The sequence below is a fragment of the Triturus cristatus genome, chromosome 3_2 (genome assembly GCF_964204655.1).
Source record: "Triturus cristatus chromosome 3_2, aTriCri1.1, whole genome shotgun sequence".
NCBI lineage: Eukaryota > Metazoa > Chordata > Amphibia > Caudata > Salamandridae > Triturus > Triturus cristatus.
The window spans coordinates 386,939,650-386,954,738 of NC_140584.1; the positions used below are offsets into that span (position 1 = coordinate 386,939,650).

At 39.9% G+C, this 15,089-nt stretch overlaps 1 protein-coding gene across 1 annotated transcript in view; it reads right to left on the reverse strand.

Annotated features, from left to right (window-relative positions):
• Window positions 1-4,593: 4,593 nt before the first annotated feature.
• ZC3H12A (zinc finger CCCH-type containing 12A) overlaps window positions 4,594-15,089 on the reverse strand; it is an 82,206-nt gene continuing 71,710 nt past the window's right edge. Inside the window, exons 4-6 of the mRNA XM_085647916.1 lie at window positions 9,641-9,875; window positions 8,104-8,210; window positions 4,594-7,993 (exon numbers count right to left, since the gene is read on the reverse strand). Of these exons, the coding sequence (XP_085504042.1) occupies window positions 6,891-7,993; window positions 8,104-8,210; window positions 9,641-9,875 (1,445 nt within the window). The 3' untranslated portion in view covers window positions 4,594-6,890. The remainder of the gene's footprint in view (window positions 7,994-8,103; window positions 8,211-9,640; window positions 9,876-15,089) is intronic.

Sequence of the window (15,089 nt, forward strand, 5' to 3'; positions counted from 1 at the left end):
ACATAATCCCATAAAAGTGATGAACAAAAACAAAATGATAAAATATACGTCATTATGATCATATTAAAATTCCAGAAGAGAATAATATTTAGACATAGAAATATCAAATAAAACAATTAAACATGTAATTGCTAAAAGCATTAGGACACAGTTCTTTTAGATACATATAAGAAAAGCAGTCAAAAATAATAGGGGATAAACACAAATAAGATGCTTTTTAGAGTATCATCTCAACGGCCACACATATATAACCAAGTTAATATAAGGAGCACTCAACAGCATTATCTCAATGTACTAAAATAAATTTCCTCCTCATTTGCCACATAGCAAGTAGGTACCTTGAAACTGTGAAGACAATAGTTTTACTGGTATCAGATTGTAAGATTCTGCATGCCATCACTGAGGTGCCAAGGTTCTTGCAGATAGGGATTAACCATTTGGCCCTGACCCTTCTATACGCTGGGCAGAAAAAAAGCGTATGAGCCACTGTCTCCTTGGTATACCCACAGGAATGACTAGCCACCTCTGCCGAGCCCTCCTATTTTGAAGTGTGGGTACAAAAAATTGGGGAACCATGAATAAACTGTACATAGTTTCCTAGCCATGCTTAGTTTCCTTGCCAGGCTTGGTTCTACTTCGTCTAAAAATGGTTCGGCAAGATAAGAATCATTGACCAACGAAAAGGAACTGGTTCAGTTACCCAGAGCCCGTGTTGACAATAGCGAATCTAGCTTAAAAATCTTAAACCGCCTTTTAAGTTCCAATTTACTTGTAATTAAGCCTGACCCCCTGGGATCTTCCCACAAGTTAGCAAGTCCCATGCTCAGAAGGGTCTCTCTTATGTATTTAAACAATGGGAAATTACCGGCCCTGGAATAACTCAGTATTTCCTACAGCCCACGACGGTAGTATGACAATTCGCGTGTGGCCCAAAGTTTTGACCCAAAAATTAATGGTCTGACTGCTGTTTTTCCGAGATTGGCCAAAGCCATGATTCAAACCTTAACTGGAACAGGGGGGCACTGATTGGGAGGCACAGCACTTGCCTCAAAACCAATTCTCAACTATTTCTAAGGTTTTTGATGTCTTATGCCCCCATAGCTCGGCACCATAAAGGGACACACCCGATTTCTAGTAAGAGTACAACTGAACAACTGGGGAAACTGATTTAAAGGAGGACCTCTGGTGAACCTCCAGCAAGCCCACCCCCCCACCCCCCCCCCTCCGACATGCAGCTCCAAATTGAGCCTTCATTTTGAAAAATGACGGGACCAGTTCAGGTTCTCGTCTAGGGTAATACCAAGAGGTGGACCTGGTCTAATGGGGTACCATTCGGAATAGGTATAAGGCATGTGATCCGCTTCAATACCTACCATTAAAGAATACAAAGCTGGATCAGCCTCCCACGATTTCTGCCATTCTCAGCCTGTCCTCTAAAGCCATTACCTATGTCCGCAATTCTTGCCTCATTCCATACTAAACGGTCATATGTACCCCGGCAGTACCACCTTAAAGGCTTCCCATTCCGGCCCGTATGTGGCAGTGCTTTCGTTATCAGTGACGTACAAATCTATGTGTTCCCCCACGTGTCTTAAGTGGGGCACCACCAATGCTAGAGGTTGTAATCGACACCTGGGTATCACTGGTCACGGTCTTACCCATAAGAATGTTACCAATAGAGGACAGTGCTCAGCCAACATCCTGCCTAAATACTCTGCCCCTGTGCACTTACCCACCCGAGCCCCACTGCTATTTATCAAATCAATCCTTGTGTGGAGAGAGTGTAATGCTGAGTAATAAGAGTATTTGTACGTGTGCAGGTGTAGATTGCACCAAACATCCAGTACCTTTATATTGTGTTCCCACTGTTGTACCTGCCTAATAGTTGTGTTCAATTGTGCCCCCGGCACTGGAGATGTTGATCAGTCACTCAGTAAATCTGGGACGCAATTAAAGATCCCACACCAGAAGACAGGGAAAGTACCAATGCATAGATGGGGCAGGGTTAAAGTAGCCAGGAACAAGGATTGCCCCACATTTGGAGCATACAGCACCAATAATGTGAACGGTTCATCGTACATGGAACCCTCCGCTATTATGTAGTGACCCTCTGCCACCATATGAGTTTCCTGCAAGCAGACAAACTGGACCTGGCGCCTTTTCAAATATGCATGGCCCTGTATCATTCGCTATAGGTTCTCAGCTCCCGCACATTCCATGTCATGATACGATATTCCCTTGTCGCCATATGTGGCAAGTGTGTCGTAAGCCCCACCCCCCAAATCAATGCACGTGGACAGAGACCGGTGTAGGAGAGGGCTCCTAGAGCCAAATGAAACCAAACCAAGAAACAAAATAAACAAACCCTAAAAACACAGCCGCCCCCTCAATAGAGCGCAGCCAATCACAGTCTGTAATGATTCGGCAACCAACATATTGTCATTCTGTTAATTGGGGTGTTCCAGCTGGTCCAACATTTCACTGTGCAGTCCGTGAGCATGCCACCATGGCAGCATAGACATCCCCCACATGCAATGCCTCAGGCGCTCCGGCACCTCCTCCCACACTGAAGCACCCCTTATTCAATTGAGTCATCAACAAAGGATAAATCATTGCTTAGATGCCCATTAATAAATCTGTTGGCATTGGTTTGACCAGCAGGCCACCACAGAGCTCCTCTGGTAGTTCAGGTCCCTGGGATGTGTCCACCGAATCCCCCCCATGTCCCCATCTGATTCCCTTACATCTAAACTAGACACTGCTGGATGCTCCATCGTGGCCAGTGCCTCTGCTCCGCCTCTCACCACCTGTGCTTTTGTCAGCTTGCCAAGGAGGTTCCTGGTGGATTCCCATCTGGACTGCAGTGTCTTCCATTCCTCTGGGGTCTGACAAAGAAGTATGCTGGAGGTCTTCACGTGTCCTGAGCCAATCCTACATATCTTTAGTGGAGGAGACAAAAGGGTCTTGGCCCCTGCAAAGACCTGCAGCTTCGCCAGATACAAGAGGGCATATTTGAGTCCCAGTTTGCACAGACATCACTTTGCATCCTGAAACGACTCCTGCGGTTTGCGTACTTCCATCGTATAATCTGGGAAGATCATGACAGTACGGTTGTTTACAGTCCAAGGACCGTTGGCTCTAGAGATATGAAGAATATTGTGACGATCTTGGAAACTAAACAGTAGTGCCACTACAGGCCATGGCAGTGCCCCCCAGAGCTGGTGGGCAGCCTGGCAACCCATGCACTTTTTCCATCAAAAAGAATGTGGAGGTCTTACCTCCCAATAATTGTTACGATAGCCAGGCATCCAGGTATAGGCCCATGTTTGGCTCCTTGATGCCTTCAGGGAGTCTCACCAACCTGATATTTTCCCTCTGGGACACTTCTCTGCATTTTCCACCCTAGCACACAGTATTGCCATCTTTTCTGGAGTGATTCAAGTCCACTGTGATGCCCCATTACTGAAGGGCACACAACCGCCAGTTCCCTCTCAACATCAGACACTTTGTCTTTCAGTTCCTTGTGCTCCTCATGTAGGAACCCCATGTTGATCACTAAAGTGTCCAATTTTGGTTTCAGGGAGTCTTTAAGACTACCAACAGCAGTCAGCAGTTCTACAAATCTCTCTGTGTGATCTTGTAGGAGATACTACACTGATGTGTGCTGGGATGGCAGTTGTCCACTAATGAGGACCCTGTTACACAGTAACGTTATGTACCATAAACCACAGAACCGGTGGTTTGTAAATGTCACTACAAGCCATTTTATACTGCATGTTTCATTTAGTGCAGTTAGAAAAAAAGTCCCCTAAACCCTTCTCCAGAAGTACATATTTAACTGAAGAGAGTAAGTGAAACACTCCATTATAATGATGTGTTATCTGTAGTAAAAAGAAGAGACAATGTTTACAGATTTAGTTAGAAATGTAGGGTTACAGAAACACGAGCTTTGCTAAACAAAAACTCCACATTAACTAACAAGACCAACACTGGAATTTGAATAATCAGGCTTTGTTTACCTTTTAAGAGAATGCTGAATATAACAATAAATAATGGTAATTCACAGCAGAGTAGTTTAGAGTTATTATTTAAATGTACTGTGGTGCTTTGCGACTAATTAGCTGTAGGGAAGGACATGAGACTGAGACAGGGCCTACCATACCACATATGCCAGATTCCACAGCACTTATGTCATTTCTGTAAATTATTGACGGGTATGACATCATGACTGTGAAATATGGGTTTTATTGACTGCTTTTCATGCAGTCAAATCACCCAAAATGCATATACATAGGTAGTTACACTGCATAATGTAATACCTCAGACTGATCCCAATCACAAATGATACATAGAAATGTATTCTAGCAATATTAGGAATCAGAAGAAAGGAATCCAGATGATGTCATTTGTGAAAGGATCAATATAACTGACCTATATGAAAAAAGGTAGTCAAGATAAAAACATATTCCATAACCATTTGTTGAGCCCACATTTCCATAGTGGGGCACTGCCTAACTGCTTCACCATAACATCTACCAGAAATGATTAAGGTAAAATTTTAAGCATTACAAAGAGTAATACAGCACACATTGATACATGCATATTTTTCTTTTTATTTCTGTTAAGGAATTCTGTTCACTTTAAAAAAACTGTTGAGGGAGGCGCAAGTGCCTTACATCTAAGCGTTAGATGTTCACTTTTATTTGTATTTATAAACAATGCAGGTGAAATCAGATTATAAACTACAAAGCACGCCTTTTAGGAAGGAATCCAAGTCAATTTTAATATCCCTTCCAGTTCAAAGGGAACCAGGTGCTTTACAATGTTTTCCACTAACACAAAAGGTAAGCACTTTACGAAAGTTAGGTGTGACACTGTACTTTGTCCGATACAGAGCAATTCCACAATCTACAACAACAATCAACTAATCCAACGTCTTTACATTTGATAATTGCATCATTCCACACAACGAGGAAGCAGTTTGCTTACTAACATATGACATTACAATTCTGTAATGATAATTAACTGGAATACAAGGGTATTTCACACCCCTGTGGTTTCTTAGCACACAGTGCTAATTGAGCCAGTGTGAACAATCAATCAACGAGAAAATAGAACATGCCTCACAAAAAAGTTTAGGCGAGGACTGTCTTCTTTGTTAGAGCCATGTTCTATTGAATTTCCCGTTTTGGCACACTGAGGGCTTGTAGATTGACCCATATGAACACGTATTTCTAATAATGATACAATGTGTATCAACAAATCCATTGCCTGGTCTTGCAGGTACATTCACTTGCGGCCTAAAAACAGCAATGATGTTTGCAACCAGATTCAATTAGTTTTTTTTGTCGGTTACTATATTTTTTTCTTCAAATTACATGGTATTTACAAATACAGTATAAGTCATTCCCTGAAATCGGAAAATTTACCAAAGGAGACAATTTATCTAACAAAGTAAGAGGTATACACATAGAGAAAAAAAATGTTCGTTCAGTCACATACAGGATGAAATTCTGACAGTGGCAAAATCGAAGTTCTAGAAGGGAGGGCACAAAATGCGACAGTGACAGCATCAAAAATTATGTACGGGAGGACAAAAAAATATGACCGTGACAAAAATAACAGAAAGCAACACTGAGTCTGCAATCAGACTGGCTAACTGTATGCTTCTGGCACCAGTCAATAGTTATCAGCGTGCACACAATGCCTATGGACTGTTGGCTGGGTTATTCTAACTGCAATGTAAGACTGCCTAGAAGATAACATTTCCAGCTCAGCACAATACCTGTCTGTTAAATGAAGGGGGATTCGTAAATTAGAAGGCCACTTCACTAAAAAGATTTATTTTTAAAAATAAATCTTTCTTTGTTGTGGGTTTTGTTACAGATCAAGAAAAACTGTAAAAAATAAACCTAAAAGAGGATGGATATCTTGTTTTGGAAGTAGATGCTTTGTGACACTGAGGTTCGACTCTCTAAACTTTGGTGAGTTAAACACAATCCTTAACATGAAACCACAGGTCATGCATGGGCTTTGACATGGACATGTAAAGAACTCCAGTTCGAAGTTATAGAGAGAGACTAATATGCATATTTTGACACTTTCGACTTGTGTCGTGCTTTTCTGCCATTGGACACGTGCCTAGCACTATGCAGACAACTGTAAGACATGCCAAAACAAAATATAAGAAAAAGAAAAGATTATAATATGAAGAAAGCAGGCACAAGATACACTAGCACAACCATCATGACAAAATGCGGGAAAAACAGCCTGAAATAACTTTACGCTGAAAAGGCAGTGAATGCATGATTATCCTTCAATTATTACTGGATTGGTGCAGACAACTCGGTGTAATAAGAAATGTAAAGGTATATTGTGATAAAAACAAGCAGATAAACGGGCAGAGTAATTGGACTAGCCGGTGCTTATCTTCAGCCAAATTAAAGAACAGAAAAAAGAGATTCAGGAAGACCTAGGACATGCTAGTTTGAAAACACAGACTAACGATAACAAATAAAGAGATCATTCTAAGCCCCACATATATATGGGATAGCAATACTACACCTGGAATGTCCTATGCGGCATGGCAAGGCAATTCGATGTTGTGGTATTGCCACACAATTCGAGTTTTGGACCTTGAAAAGGGGACAACACACTAATTGTGTGTGCATTCCCGTTTCTGAGGTGAGTAAACTCGGAATGCCTGGTGTTTGCCTGCAAAATTTGTACAAGGTTTTACTCCCGTTTACACCTTAATCAGGATTAGCAAGGAGGTTTTTTATGTGGTATTTAACAGGGTGCAAAAGCATCCATGAAAACTGCCCGACTATGTTGCTCTTAATGTACCCACCTCCCTTTAATTAACAAGCACCCATAAAAAGTACATGAACTCACATCCCTGGGTTTTGAGACTTATAACTGAATATCTCAGCAGCTAACCTTTGGGGGTCTGTAAGATTTGGGTGCATTTGCATTACTCTGTCTACTAACTGAGGATGGAAGATTCCACATAATTTTGTGCGTGTACTTGAACGCTCTTTTGCAAAAGGATCACTCTGTGACCACTGGTTTACTGATGCAGATGCACCAGGAATTTGACAGAGATCCCGAGATCTTGTTTGAAGCGATATTTGGTGCGGTTCTGAAAGAAACTGAGACGGGGCAGAGATGGGGTGATATGAACCTGGGTCAGAACGATATTGAGTAGGCATAGAGGCAGAATGATAGTCACTGGGAAGGCTATGAATGTCAGCTGGAGATTGGTGCTCAGACCTCACAAAACCTGGATAGTTGTATGATGACCTTGAATGAGACTGGTCCTGTATGTAAGGGAAGAAACTGCCACTAGAGGAACTTGAGGTATTAGTTTTGTGAAAGTCCTGATGGTGATGAGGGTGTTGAGGAGGCCGATGATGATAGTCATCATGTTTTGCAGCACCAGAGGATTGGTAGACTTGTCTTTCTTTACTACATGGACAGTATCTAGAGGGTCCCATTTGGTCTGAATGAGAGTGTTCACAGTGGCTTGTTGACCTGCAGCTCCACCTGTTAGAGATTTGGCTCTCAAGAGACAGAGACATAAAACCAGAGTCTGCACAATCTAGAGAGGAATAGGAAATTGAGTCCATGTGAGAGGGGTGATGTGGATACCAGTCGGAAGATCCATAGCAGCTGTCATGAGAAGACACACTGTTTGAAACACTTCCTCTGACAGGAGCATCAGCCACAAAGCAACTTCCCTTATGGCTGGAATTTCTTTTCTCCATCGCAATTGTTTGCTGAGGTGCTTTGTCAGACTCTTTCGAAACTGCAGGTGCAAGCTCAGCCTGTGATGGCTTCCTGGTCTTTTTTTCTTCTCTTTGTTGGCCCACACTGCCCTTTGTTGGGGAAAGTCTGGCGTTTGCACGAAGTTCGTCTGCGACAGACCTTTGTGGCTGATTGATCCTCTCTGGGTGGTAAAATTTGCATTTGATCCCGTATGTACATTTTTTGCCTGAAAAAAACCAAAAACAGCAATGTATTTTAATTAACCAGATGAAATTAGAATAAGTGAAGCAAAAAAAACGGTTTACTGCTCTCAATGTACTTCCTACACCACCTTACCATATGGGCACTGAGCCTTTTTGTGCTCTGGAACAATGGCTTTTTTTCTCAAAAAATTGTCCAAGCTTGGCCCATGGCGACCTAGGGGATCATCCGGAGGCATAAACCTAGAATACAAAATGTAAATTACAACTAGCTCTTCTTCATAGTTTCTGCACAGATTATCTTGAATAAATTATGAACGTTCAGACACCCACTGCAAAATCAAAAATGCTGGGTATATATGATTAATTGCAACCACCACTAGGTTCAAGCAGTGCCAATATTTTAAAGATCACAGAGACAGCAGGAGTGGAGAGACTATGATGGTATGAGCCAACCCTACTCCCCGTCCTCATTGTTTCCATCCCGCTTGTTAACATCAGTGAAATTTGCACCTCATCAGCGACTCCACCTTTTTTCTCCACCTTGCTGCCTCAAATAGAGCCACTTGATAGTGGTGAGCTCCACATTCTATCCATTACCAGAGACTGCGATTGTGCCCTAAACAAGAGATTCTGGATTTCAATAAGTGGCAACAATCCTAACAAAGTAAGTAACCTCTGACTTATACTCTAAAAACATTTCAGATTGGGTAAACTAACAGAATCTTCACCAGATTTTACACAGACTGCAACAAACTTCATATATTTCAAAATGTTGAGTACATTTTTCAACAGATTCAGATAATACCTACAAATGGTAATTCCAAGTGCACTGACCCACCCAAACATTTAGCTTGTGGGCACTCATTGCTTATTTAAGGGTTGTTAATCATTCTGCTGCGGTTTTGAGTTACACAAAGAAATATATTGACTGGGTAATGGCTTCCACTCTAAGTGAATACCTGAAACCCAGTATATATTACTAAATTCCACAATTTATTGTATCCTTGTTTCGGGTGCTCATATATGCCCATTACCAAACAACACCAAAAGACATCTTCAAATTCATAGTATCCAGTCACAATAACAACATAGCAGGACAAAACTAGCATTATGCACATAAGTACTTGCATTTCTAACATTAGCCCAAACTTGTTCTGTTTCCAATCATTCCTTAAGGAGAGCTTAAGATGATTCTATTTCTTATGGGTCAAAAACATAGAACATCATTCCTTTCTCAAATCAGTAATTCCGGTTTATTTGAAGTTTCTGTTCTCCTTGTAAAATTACCAAAATTAAATTAAATTCAATAATTTACAGGGTAAGCAAAAGTATACAATTAATGCTTGCACTTGATCAGAAAACAACAAATTCAGAAAAAAAGACAGCTTTGCACCTCCAAATTGATTAAATATGCACAGGAAAAATCCCCCCAAAAGTGGGAAATTATGACATGGATCAAGCAAAAAAAGATCTAAGACTTAATTTAGATCACCATTTAAAAGAGACACATAGTATTGCATTACACATGCCCACTTCATGTTCAGTACTCCTGAATATCATAGCTAAAAGACAAGATTTGTGTGTTAAGTGGATCCTCCGCGTATGAAACATGAATGCTGTATCCAGTCACACTTAGTAATTAGCTCATTGCAGGTAACGGCAACACGTACTTGTCATTGACGAAAGAGTACATCAGTAGTCGTTCCTCAATAAATTTCTTCCATTCAGGTCTTTCATTTTGCAGATCACGGTAGGTATCATTTGATACAACAATGCCATCAGATTCGTAAGCCAACTTCACAATGAACCGGTCATCATAGCACACAACACGCTTGCCTCCAACACGCCGAGAAGGGGTGAAGACAAGGATTTTCTTCCGCTCAAGCTCACGAAGTACATTTTGATCTGAAAAAGAAAATGATCAAAATAAGTAGGGAACAAGTTACGACATGTTGATAGTCAAGAAAATAGTAGTTTTTGCAAACCCATGTGTGCGAATTACTAATAATATTTAGAATTGTCGATGTTCTACCCTAGGCAATATGTCACATTTAAGTTAGTTCTGAAATTGGGTAGCGGGGGGACAGAAGAGTGATCATTATTCAAAAGTAGCAATTTGATGTTTTGTCCCTGATGTTCTAAAATGTGTAACTGCATAAGTAATTAGTTATTCATATGTTAGTATTTAGCAACCATCATTGAAGGTAGCCACTATTGTTAGTGTGACCCAGGATATTCACATTTCTAACAGTAGTCATGAATAGAGCATAAATAAGGACTAGAAACAATTAAACATTGCTAGAGAGTGCACCTCACCTGGGCATCAACCACCACTTGGGTTGTACTTTGACGCCAAACCAAACTAAAATCCCTGTAGTTTGGCATTATATTCAGTGTGGCCACAAAGAAAGGAAACTAATAGAGGAACATCAACAAGATCATTGGTGACAAGTTGGAATTAGTGCTGTGATCAGCCACTTGGTTCTGCGCATTCAGGAAAAGGAAATGGTACTCTCATGGTAAAGAGAAATTGATAAGTACCGGAAAAATTTAACGAAGGCTAACTTATAGTTTTAGTTTATTTCGCAGTGCAACAATGAATTTGTTTGCTGGTGTTTTATTTCATGGGGATAATGTGGGTACACAATAGTCCCTGAAAGCCGAACGCAGACATGCATTCAAAATGTCATCAATTAATATTCACAAGGTAAATATACATACTATGGGTCTGAATGGGTGTTTTCTAAATATTCCCCAGTTTTATTGAAACCTGCCTTGGACACACAGGTTGCGCCTTTAGCATTTATGCCCATATTCACATGGCGATAAATAGAATCCATGTGCTGGGTGTAATATTTTTTCATTCTTGTTCACTGCTTAAAGGCACCTATTGTGGCAAAGTAACAAGTCCTGCAGTCACTGCCACATGGAAACTTAAACACTATAATGGGAACCAGGATGCTGTCTCCTTTACAGTATGTAAATCTACAGTAAGTTCATGCTGGAAAAGAAATGTCTTCTCCTTTTAAAGTCTAACTATCAAAAAGAATTCCAAAAATGCTTCTAATACTAACTATTCTGGTTATAAACTTTTATAAATGCTGTAATATGTTTGAGCATATATTTTAAGTAACAAGAGCAACCCATATGTCCCTGTGAGCCAGGTAAGTACAAAGTACACAACAATGTTCACAAGGAACTAATTTCCAATAAATGATGTATAATCGGCAACTTAATCACACTCATATATTTCAATTATGACCATATAATAAATCGCAGTATCAATCATGTATGTATAACATTCATAATAAGCCCACACATAACCTTTTTCCTTTAGAAATATACCTAACTTCAGCCGAAGTAGGTATTTTTATTCTACAATTGTCGTCTGTATCACAGACTTAATATCACAAATACATTTATTCTTAACATTTGTAGTGATTTTGTCACCCCAAGTGAAAAACCATAGCCTATTATAGTGAAATTATGTGACAAGGTGCAAAAAACTAGGACGGTTATTGAAAAATTATACAAGGACAGACTTAATACAATCTACAATAATTTGATCAAAACTGTCTCTTTTATATGTTGTCGACGTCGTTTCGACCCACTCTAGATACGGGGTCTCTTTAGGACTGTATTTCTAGGGACAGTATAATGCATACATGTGTCCATGTAGGATCCAGTATGTGGTTGATAGGCAGAATGATAAAATATCCGGACTGTAATCTTTTTTGCCAGAGTGTATCTGAATGATAATTGTATTTCCTTGTTGCAAAAGGAATCTTCCAGAATATAGATTCCATAATGAGTAATCACTCAAGCGCTGACCCTTAGATCTCAGTCGCCTGTCTCCTTGTTGCAATAGGAGTCTTCTTAAGGTAAAAATTCCTTCAGTAAATAATTACTCGAAGCGCTGACCCATTAATCTCAGTCGCCTGTCTCACAATCGAGATGCTTCTGTTTATTACTCCGGTCGGCAAATTATCGCTATCATAGCGATAATTTGCCGACCGGAGTAATAATACTAGTATAATGGGTCAGTGCTTCGAGTAATTATTTACTGAAGGAATTTTTACCTTAAGAAGACTCCTATTGCAACAAGGAGACAGGCGACTGAGATCTAAAGGTCAGCGCTTGAGTGATTACTCATTAAGGAATCTATACTCTTCAAGATTTCTTTTGCAACAAGGAAATACAATTATCATTCAGATACACTCTGGCAAAAAAGATTACAGTCCGGATATTTTATCATTCTGCCTATCAACCACATACTGGATCCTACATGGACACGTATGCATTATACTGTCCCCAGAAATACAGTCCTGAAGAGACCCCGTATCTAGAGTTGGTCGAAACGCCGTCGACAACATATAAAAGAGACAGCTTTGATCAAATTATTGTAGATTGTATTAAGTCTGTCCTTATTTAATTTTTCAATAACCGTCCTAGTTTTTTGCACCTTGACACATAATTTCACTATAATAGGTTATGGTTTTTCACTTGGGGTCACAAAATCACTACAAATGTTAAGAATAAATGTATCTTTTTGTAAATGTATTTTTGATATTAAGTCTGTGATACAGACGACAATTGTAGAATAAAAATACCTACTTCGGCTGAAGTTAAGTATATTTCTAAAGGAAAAAGGTTATGTGTGGGCTTATTATGAATGTTATACATACATGATTGATACTGCGATTTATTATAAGGTTATAATTGAAATATATGAGTGTGATTAGTTCAGAGCGACAACTTAAGTCGCAGATTATACATCATTTATTGGAAATGAGTTCCTTGTGAACATTGTTGTGTACTTTGTAATATGTTTGAGCAGTTTTTAATTCATTGATTTATATCTATCTGAAACATAAGAAGAGGTTTCACATACATAGGCATTAGAACATTGAAATGCTGAAAGCGCCATTGAAAACAATGGAGTGCTCCGGGCTTTTAATGGCTGGTATAAGCCCGGAGCTCCAACATTCCAATGTTGCTTTGTTCACAACTCTGGCTGTGAACAAAGGCTTCAGGGAGTCTGAGGGGATTTGAATCCCCTCGCGGTCCCTGAAGGCTTTGTTTTATTTGTTAGAACATTCTGCCCTCTAGTGGCAGAATGTTCTAATAGCCTTATAGCCCTACGTAGCTGGGCTATACCGACTCGCCTTCGCCACGGGCCTTTAACGCTGCAGCGGGCCTTTAATAGCCGGTCTAGCCCGCTACGGCGGGCTATAAGGCTATAGGGAAGCCATTCATAGACTAGGGTTTAACAGTAAGGTATATGAAATCTCAGTACTCTTAAAATGCTAGTGTACCCCAAACGTTGAGGGTTCAAATAGAAAGAAAATGAGTATAATTTTTTGTTTTGTTTAGGCGCTCAGGTGGGGATAACTTCAAGTCACACATGTGCGCTCTAAGCAATGCAAGCATAAAAAGTCCTTGCACTAAGGTAATGCTTTATGGCCTTTTTTAGCTCCGTGTACCACTACGGAATATGTATAGAGAGCTTCTCTTTAGTGGAATTCAAATATGGGCCGTTTATATGGCAATGAGACATTAACCTCTCACTTGCTTTGAAACAGACGGTTTCCAAAACTATTTTATGCAGTTTGACAAAACCAGAACATTGTGTAAATCTTTTTTTAATTAAATGTTCTTATTTTGTAGAAAAATTATAGTACTGCCACCGCCTAAACTGCTATCACTTAGTTGTACACTGGCATTTCTAGAAATCGCCACAGAGGTCGTTTCTTAGAAATGACTACTAAGTTTGTTCTCCATAATGAAATAAGTTCCTCAATTTTTTTTACTTCCTCATTGGAACCCATCTGTTTGTGTTTCACATTTCATACCGCGATTACTGGAAGTAGTTCAATCCAGACACCGGCTCTGTACTATTAGCTGCGCTGAAAAATGTAAACACATTGAGTACATTTTATGAGGAATACGAATTGCGAAATAGATTTTTTCGTATTCAAGCAAATCATTCAGAGAGCTACAACTTTTTGGTGCTTTTAGAACAAAGGATTTGAAAACGTGGTGTATTTTACCGCCAATGAGCAGATTAACCCATACATAAAGAAATTCCATACAAGCCACCAAATTCTCAATATTGTAAAAAAAATATAAAAATAATAATAACGCTGGAGCAACATGCTTATGTAATCAAATAGGCGAATTTGTATTCCACTTATGTCAAAATAAACATTTGGCTTCATTTTTAGATTTCACTAATACTGCTGTCCCAAGAAATTATTATAGTTTCCTTATGTTTTTGACCACCATAAAATCTGCAGTGGCTTGGAGGCACTGCAATAAAAGCTGAACTCACTGCTTTTCCTTTGACAAGAATGGGGTTCCTAGGCAATTCAGCCTTTCAGCTAAGTCCTAGCTCGGCGCATATGAACCAGATAACTGTGCGATCATGCAAGAATACTAGTGAGGGTTTGAGGGCAGTGCTAATAAACCCGGAGACCGAACAAACCCTAGATCCAGCCACAGCCCTTGCAGGTAAGAGCGGTGGGGCTGGGTTGGGGATTTCGAAAGACGATGATGAATGAAAATTAAACAGTTATTTAATTTTCCCTCGTGGTATGTCGACGTTAAAAGAAATCTATAACTGAAGGATGTAATTCCCAGTATGCAAAATATTTCATGGCTATGGCATTGCTTCGTTTTGTGCTACGACAACAGTCACTTAAAAATCAGAAAAACAATAAGTTGGTACAGTAAGAGTGCCTTTCATTCATCTCAAATGACACACCTTTTGTATTGCCCCTTAAGGTTTTGCACAACAGCTCGAAATAGTCCATATTTGATCATTGTTAGAAATTGGGTCTCTAGTTGACAGTGGTTTGCACCCTGTCCAAGTAGAGACCCTCACTCTAGTCAGGGTAAGGGAGTTACACACTCAAGATAACCCCCGATCACCCCCTTGGGAGCTTGGCACGAGCAGTCTGCTCATGTCAGAGGCAATATGTAAAGCAGTCGTAGTCAAACACAATAACAGTGAAAACACTCCAAATGGAGTTCACACCCATTCAGAAAAATAGCCAATATTTATCTGAATAAAACAAGACAAAAACAACAACAATACAACATACAGAATTAAAGATATCA